Genomic DNA, 8,157 nt, shown 5'->3' with positions numbered 1-8,157 from the left:
ACGTCCTTTAGTGGGACCTGTGCTCACAGCCCAGCACCACACAGCTCGATTGGCATTCGCCAGAGAACACCAGAATTGGCAGGTCTGCCACTGGTGCCCCGTTCTCTTCACAGATGAGAGCAGGTTCACACTGAGCACATGACAGGTGTGAAACAGTCTAGAGATGCTGTGGTGAACGTTATGCTGCCTGTAACATCATCCAGCGTGACCGGTTTGGTGGTGGGTCAGAGATCTTCAGGGGAGGCATATCATTGGAGGGTCACACAGACCTCCATGTCATAACCAACAGTACCCTAACAGCTGTTCCCAGGACGAAATCCTCAGAGCGATTATCAGATCTTATGCTGGTGCAGTGGGCCCTGGGTTCCTCCTCGGGCAGGACAATGCCCATGCTCATGTGACCAGAGTATTTAGGCAGTTCCTGAATGATGAAGGCACTGGTACCACTGACTGGTCCTCTCATTCCCCTGACCTAAATGCAATTAAGCACCTATGGTATGTTATATATAGGTGCATCTGATGCCACTAAGTACCGCCACAGACTGTCCAGGAGCTCACTGATACCCTGCACAGATCTGGGAGGAGATCCCCCTGGACATTATGAATCCAGCCCTCAGTGGGTTGATGATTTTGGTTTCCACTGACCTTTGTTACTTCATTTTGTTCTCAACAAATTATACAATGTGCATCAGTAAAGATTTTCAACTTGAATAATTTGTTCATGAAGACCTGATGTGTAATTAAAGTGTTCCCTTCATTTTTTTGAGCAGCGTATATTTAAAACTATGCATCATTTACATATACATTTTCTTCTCTGCCTTTGTTACAACCTTATTTTGCACGACATTACCCTGCCAACTTAATATTAGCAGAATAGCATGTAAAGTGGAGGCAGAAATGTGTATTGCATCATCCTTGTGCAGGATACAAACAGAACAGGGAACAAGCAGGCCCCCAGGAAAGACACCAGACTTTGAGCATCACAACCTCCGCAAAACACCTTGTTTCTCCATCAGGATTGGATTCACTTGGTCCAATAACATTTTAACATCTAGAGGAACCACATGGTTAAATCATTCTATCCCTATTCAAGTTAGCTGAGGGCTAAACCCCAAGTAACTGGCTTGACCTGCTTGATTGGCCCAATTCAGGTAATTTTACCACAGTAGTTGAACTTATATGGCTTCAAGCGCCACTGAAACACCTTTCCTACCAAATCAGCTTGGAATCTTCAAGATTCAGGATTCTTGGAACCTTAGTGCTATCCAGCAAAGCAGCCCGCGTTTCCACCAGTTTTGCACAGAACCATTGTAATTAAGGATGTGTCATCCTCAGAGGTGTTGCACAATGCACAACAGAAGTAAACAGCAGTAAAACAAATCAAGGATTACATGGATTACCTGCAAAGTTTTGATGTTTTGACAGATATTTGTTTTTACTCCAAAAACATGCATTACCCAACTATCAATAAGACCACAGTTAGCTCCTTTGTCTGATAATGTCTCACTTGACTTCTGCATCCTCTCTTTCCAACTGTGTCAAATATGACACAGCCACTGATGTCATTACGATTTGCACTTCAAGTCAAGGAAAACCTGCTATTTTTTTGGTTCCAGCTGAGAACCAACTTTTTGGATTTTGAACCAATTCATTTTTGGTCAAAATGCTCTGAACGGTTCATAATTAGGTGTGAGAACCAGAACAGAACTGGTCCCATGTTGGTGGAAAAAAAAGGTATGAGCAACTTTCATAGGAATGAATGGGGCCCAGCCTCCAACAACAGTTCTCTTTATGTATATCCATGGGAGCAACTCATAAAAATATTGCTCCAGGTGATATGTCAGTGTTGTGTTGACAGTTTGTTTGCTGCCCCCAGGTGGCCAAAAAAAATCAGTGACTGTAGTTTTGCCAGTAGAGTCATCTTCATGTTTTCAAACTACGAATTTCACATGCAACGATCCATTACACAGATACAGCTACAAATAGACGGAAAAAAAATGTACAACTTCAACCCATGAGGCAAATATGAATGTTTCATGCAGAGGAGAAGGAGCGGTAAATGGAATGAAAAGAAGAAATGATTACCAGAGGTGAAATTGGCAGGGGAGAGATATGTCTCCCTGGTCTTTGGGAAATTTTTGACTTTTCATTTGTAGCATACAGACTTCACTTCAAGCCAAGTTCGACACATGTTCTGCATGATTGCCCAGAAATTGAAAACGGTAAAAAACTCAAAAGGCATGAGAGTGAATTCATACTATATTTCAAAATGCAATTACAAGGCTTTTAACCGTTCGTGTTGCCCGGACAGATTGACTCTGTGGAATCATGCACAAATTAGGAAATGTTCAGTTTGGTCCAAATTCTTCAAGCGCCAGGGAGCAGAGCATTCTGTGCTCCAAAGAGAGAGTGAAAACGACAGAGGGAGAAAGGAGAGAAAACACAGAATAGACTGGAGAGCTCCCTGAGGAGCTCCCTCACTGCTCTGCAGCTTTACACGTTTGCTGTGGGTGAGCACAAAATGCATCACAACAGAGTGGTGGAGTGTGTGTGTGTGTGGACAGGCTGTGAAGCGTGCTCTGTTTCTGCAGGACAAACACAGGAATACAGACACAAACACACTGGAGGAGGTTGTGATAAAGTTACAAAAAAACAGTCAACTTTTGCAGCAAAAATATTCTATTTATTATTTTTTAACAAACTTATTGAATCAGACATAAATATATTAACAGCATGTCCTTGCCAAGCTTGAGATTTGAATTATTTCTGCAGCATTTATTTTTTATTTTCCCCTCAGAAAACTGGAGCTCAGGCTCGAAGCTGCTCTGACGCAACCTAACTCAAGGATAAGCTCATTTTTCCATTGTTATTAAGTGTCTGTAAGGACAGTTTATATTACTGCTTATACCCATTGTTAGAGGAACCACCTGCAAAACACTTAAAGCACTAAACTGAGGTCACCAGGGGAAGAAATACAACAAAAATGAGCTAATTCAATTCCATCTTAAGAATTTCCCTGACATATGATAGAGCCACATTGATTACATGATTCATCTGCATCCCATTAACATGAAGCCAGTGCAGCCTACAATAAAAGTTGACAGACCGAATCCCCTCCATTCATTGTTGGACCTGAAATTCAAGCTGAAATTGCTTTCTTCTAAATTGCCACAGCGCAAAATGCTCATGCATTGGAACAGCAGTAAAATGTAGCTCCAGTCTGTTTCATTTGCATTGAATTATTATGGGTGGCTTTTACTCACTTCATTTTGGGTCCACAAATTGATCTGAACTGACTGTTTACAAGGAGGGAGGCAAATAGCTGCAAGTGACATCAAGTGCAAATAGAAATGTCATATTGTTTAACACTACAGTACAAAACTGAGAGTCCCTTTTAGCTGTTTTACTTCAAAGCGAAGAGACGACACCTGAGGCTGACTGGATGATCAATAGAACACTGACGAGCTCTTGCTCCAAAAAAGAGAAACTGGTGTCGCTATTAATCAAAAGGGCTAATTCTTCAGGTTCCCTCAATATTCCTCCAGATGAAAAGACTAAGCAGATAACGGCTTGTAAAATGTGATGTAATCATTTTCATGGAGAAGGCAGTACTGTCATAGCCAATCACAAGTGTCCGTCACAATCAGAGTTCATGCTGACAGTGGAGTTTCCTAAATTAAGGTTCACTTGTTGAGCTGTTCAGACATCTGTGCAGGGTAATTTAGACATGTTAAAGGGACAGTTCACCTCAAAATCAAAAATACATATTCTTCCTCTTACTGTGGTGCTGTTTTTCCAGTCTTAATTGTTTTGGTGCGAGTTGCCGAGTGTTGGACATATCGGCCATAGAGATGTCTGCCTCCTCTATAATATAATGGAACTAGATGGCACTCAGCTTGTGGTGCTCAAAGTACCTGGAAAATACATGTGAAAAAACTCAACAGCAATGTCTCTTTCCAGAGATCATGACCTGGTTACTAAAGATAATCCACAGACCTTCTTGTGAGCAATTTAATGTAGAACTTCTTTCTGTCTACCAAACTACGTCCACCAACTGTATCACCCCGCAGAAGGAGGCGTGAATCTTTTGCAGCTCATCTAGCACCACTGAGCCACCTAAAATTATGTTTACATCTCACACTGTCATGTGCACAAGCCTCTCATCCATGAGTAGATTCACGCTTCCTTCTGCGGGTCGATACAGTTGGTGTATGTAGTTTGGTAGATAGAAAATATTTCATGAATTTTACATGAAACTGCTCACATCAAGGTCTGTGGATTATCGTGCATAACCAGGTCATGCTTTCTGGCAAAAGACATTGCTGTTGAGTCTTTCTATTTTTTTGATGCTTTGAGCACCACAAGTCAAGTGCCACCTAGTTCTATTATAATGGAGAGAAAGCAGACATCTCTATGGCCGATATCTCCAACAATCAATTCAGATTGATGAAGAGCACTATAGGTGACAGAAAAAATACTTGGTTTTGATGTTGGGGTGAACCGACCCAGATGGTATTGATCTCCTCATCCAACTCTCCGAAAGAAAGGCAACAAGTCTATTTCTCAAAATGTCAACAACTCTATTAATAATCTGAACTCTGTCTACTGGCTGCTAAAATTGGAGTCATGCAAAATTAGAATTACACCTTTTCACAGGTGAATCAAGTTTTCACAGACATCAAGGAAAACACTGGAAGCTGAGTTTAGCAGCAGCAAGACAAACCAATCAGAAGTTTCTGCACACATATGGATGTTTCTCTGAGCAAAACAAACTCCTGAAAAGAAACAGCGTAAGTGCTTTGTTATTCACTTTGCTCATGTGTTGAACCAAAATGTGCCTGCCAATGAGTTCTTAACAAGGAACATTAGCCTGAAGAACTGAGCCTGAAAGATTAATAGTGATGGCACATAACACTAAATCAAGTCTGCATTATATTAAAAGAAACATTCAAGGTATTCTCCCTTTCTAGATAAAGTTTTTCATCCATCCATCATCCCTTTGTACTTGTCTCCATCCGTCCATCTGTTGTGTGTTATTCTCGTCATCACGCCTTCCTTCTACTCGTTTTCATCCCTGCTGAGAGGTAGAGGAGCTGCAGCCTCATTTTCATCTGCAGACTCACAGTCTGGACGGCAAACAAGTCAGAAAACAAGTCAGTAAATGAATAAATAAATGAGGGGAAACTGGGTGTATCTCTAAAATTAAATTCAAACTTACAAGAGGCAGACTGGGTAACTTTCTCATCATCACGCTGTGCTCAGAGTCACTGAAGAGGTTCTTATCCTGACCTGGGTCAGTTGCTAACATGTACAACTCTCCAGCATGGACATCTGAGACATTCACCTAGAAGGAGAGGCAGATGGATGATAGATAAATATAATCTGTTACTGTCGCGGAAAGTGTCTCCAACATATTGTGCCAGACAAGATGGATGAATCCATCATAAATATAACTCCTCAGCCTGAACCCCATATACTCACACAAAGGAGAATAAAAGTAAAACACATATTAGAGAGATGATTTTCATGCTGTGCAGGTATGTGATACACCAACCTGAAATGTTTTGGGGTTGAATCCCAGCCAGAGAGTGTATCTATAGTCCCAGGAGCGTAGAGAGTAACCCATGATCCTTATGTCATTAAGGTCAGGGAGGTCAGAGTTCTCCTAAAATAAGAACACTGAACTGTAAAAGCATCTCGTAGAAAACTTTCTGCAGTGCTGTTGAATCTACAGCTGCCAACTCATCCTGCGAGCCGGGCTGATGAGCTGATGTCAGGCTGCCAAACTGTTCCGTACAGAGATTAACCTACAGCAGGTGCAGCACTCATCTGGATAATATGTTAATTCAAAGATCCTGCGCTCGTTGCTGGCAGCTCTAGTACAAGCAAGCACATAATGCAGAGGGGTCAAAGTACGACGGCGTAACAACAGGCATTCAACATGACTTCAGTTTTCATGACCTTCACTAATTTCGACATTTTATATTCACCAACAAAATCCATTCATTAAAAGTAACAGTGTGACATATTAATCAAAAGAATATGCCTGCTTTCTGCGCGATAGGAAATAATAATGATTTAACCTTTAGACAGCACATGAAAGCTATTTAATTTGCTTTTCTAAACACTCGTTCTCGTCTCGTACCTGTGGTGTCTCAGCAGGTCGAGGGTACTGGCTGAAGGCTATGTCTTCCTCATCCACTCCTCTTTCTCTGTGTCGGAAGGTGTAGGCCAGGTTGTCTCCTTCTGTACACAACTCCTCCTGAAAGCAAGAAAACAGACCTTAGAGTAAAGGATATAAATGTCAGAGTCTGTTATATCACATTCATGTCAGGCCTGTTTATGGAGTGTTTACTTCTTGCTTCATTTTGTTTGCCAATGTTAATACAAGGCCATTTGAACACATTGTACAAAAGGAGTCTGAAGGTCTCAGTTCTGTTCTTGTGCTGCAGTTTGTAGAAAAATGACATGAAAACATGGACTCAACTAAAGACCAATTAGTTGAGTCCATGTTCCATGTCATTACAAAAGTTCAACAAGCTCAAAGTTACAGAGATTTAATTACATTTTGAGCTTGATTTTGAATCCCACTTGTTTCTAAAATAAATACCAGGAAGTTCCTTTCTTAAATGAGCTGATTTAATTCTATTTATGTTGATATTAGACTTCATTGAGATTTTAGTTGAAATGACAGTAATGGTGGCTTTGCAGTCACACTGTCAGCAAATTGATGATATTTATGTAATATTTTTCACTTAATGGAACATATTTAGCTGTCAGAAATTCCTGATATTTCCACCTCAGAAATGTAAGTCAGAGACTGATATTTCAGTCTGGACCAAAGTGGTGGAACTACCAAAGCTGTATTTTCTATCAGACACTTTCGGTATAGTACCCTTAGAACCAGTGCGTAACCCATACAGACATGTACCCACCCCTAGGCGCCTGCTCTATCCACTTAGCCACCGACACCCGTCAATGGGTTTTTTTAATAGGTTTTTGGTTAGATGCCTGAAATAAGGTCAGTGGTTAACACAAGATTAAGGGATTTTCACTTTTTCTTCTACAACATAAACTGCCAATCAAAATCCCACTCCTGAACTTTGAAGCCTCTATGTGTCTTAAAAAAGGTGGTTGCTAACAAGTGGCTAAATGATACTACAGAATGTCATCACGCTGAGCCACGACGAACACAGATTTACAGTCTTGATATAGTGGTGGTTCATGTGACCGTAGTGTTCTTCAGTACGTCGTGATTTTGGCAAGTGGGATATGTTCCTGGATCATCATCCCACACTGCCTTCCTAGACCAACATCGCAACCAACCAATAACATCTGTGACATCATCAGTGTGCTACTCCTGCGCTTCTTTCAAAATTATTTTGTGCTTCTTTGGAGTTAAGTTTTCAAAATTGAAGTTACTGCAGTTAAACAAAATCATCTACACTGTACAAAATTCCTGTAAGCTACTGCTGGGTTAGCTAGTAAGCTTGATAATTAGGCAGGCTATGCTAACAAGCAAACTTGCCAATAGGCTAGATGCTAACAAAGATTAAGGATATAATTTTTCAGTAGCTCATACCTGCGATCACCACCATGTTCACAGCACTACCTAGTTATCAAGCAAGCTCAAGTCCACTTGTTATCTTAGCCTACCTACTTAGTAGGCTAACTCGCTAACCTTGCAAAAGCTCATAAGGATTTTGTTCATTTGCACTAATTCTAATTTGGAAAACTTAGTTCAGCTCTGAAGAAGCACAGGAATTTTGAAAGAAGCGTAGGAGCAGCACACTGATGATGTCACAGGGCTGTTATCAATTGATTGTAATGCTGGTCCAGGAACGCAGTGTGGGATGCTGATCCAGGAGCATGTCCTACGTGGCAAAAATCATGTTGCGTTCATAGTTTGTTTATAGCCTAGCGGGAGCTTTTTACTTTTGGAATTGCATTTAGGCTTTAATAAACATGAAAGTGGTGTTCAATTGACCTATGGCTAAGTCCTGCCCTCAAATGCAATGAGCCAATCACAGTGCGTATAGCCATTCCCATACACTCGGACATTCTCTGCCTGGACGTTCATTGAAATGCATTACAGAAAGTCAGTTTTGTTCGGTTTTATGAGCTTTTTCTGAGATTTGAGGTTTAAAAATGGTCAAA

General features: G+C 40.9%; 1 protein-coding gene across 1 annotated transcript in view; it reads right to left on the bottom strand.

Moving 5' to 3' along the window:
* Positions 1–2,675: 2,675 nt before the first annotated feature.
* Positions 2,676–8,157, bottom strand: part of ids (iduronate 2-sulfatase) — a 28,132-nt gene continuing 22,650 nt past the window's right edge. The window contains exons 10-13 of the mRNA XM_050043038.1: positions 6,146–6,262; positions 5,555–5,665; positions 5,219–5,344; positions 2,676–5,126 (exon numbers count right to left, since the gene is read on the bottom strand). Of these exons, the coding sequence (XP_049898995.1) occupies positions 5,046–5,126; positions 5,219–5,344; positions 5,555–5,665; positions 6,146–6,262 (435 nt within the window). The 3' untranslated portion in view covers positions 2,676–5,045. The remainder of the gene's footprint in view (positions 5,127–5,218; positions 5,345–5,554; positions 5,666–6,145; positions 6,263–8,157) is intronic.

The sequence above is a fragment of the Epinephelus moara genome, chromosome 4 (assembly GCF_006386435.1).
Source record: "Epinephelus moara isolate mb chromosome 4, YSFRI_EMoa_1.0, whole genome shotgun sequence".
Taxonomy (NCBI): Eukaryota; Metazoa; Chordata; class Actinopteri; order Perciformes; family Serranidae; genus Epinephelus; species Epinephelus moara.
The sequence above is the reverse complement of the archived record's forward strand: the minus strand, read 5'-3'. Positions and strand labels throughout refer to the sequence as shown.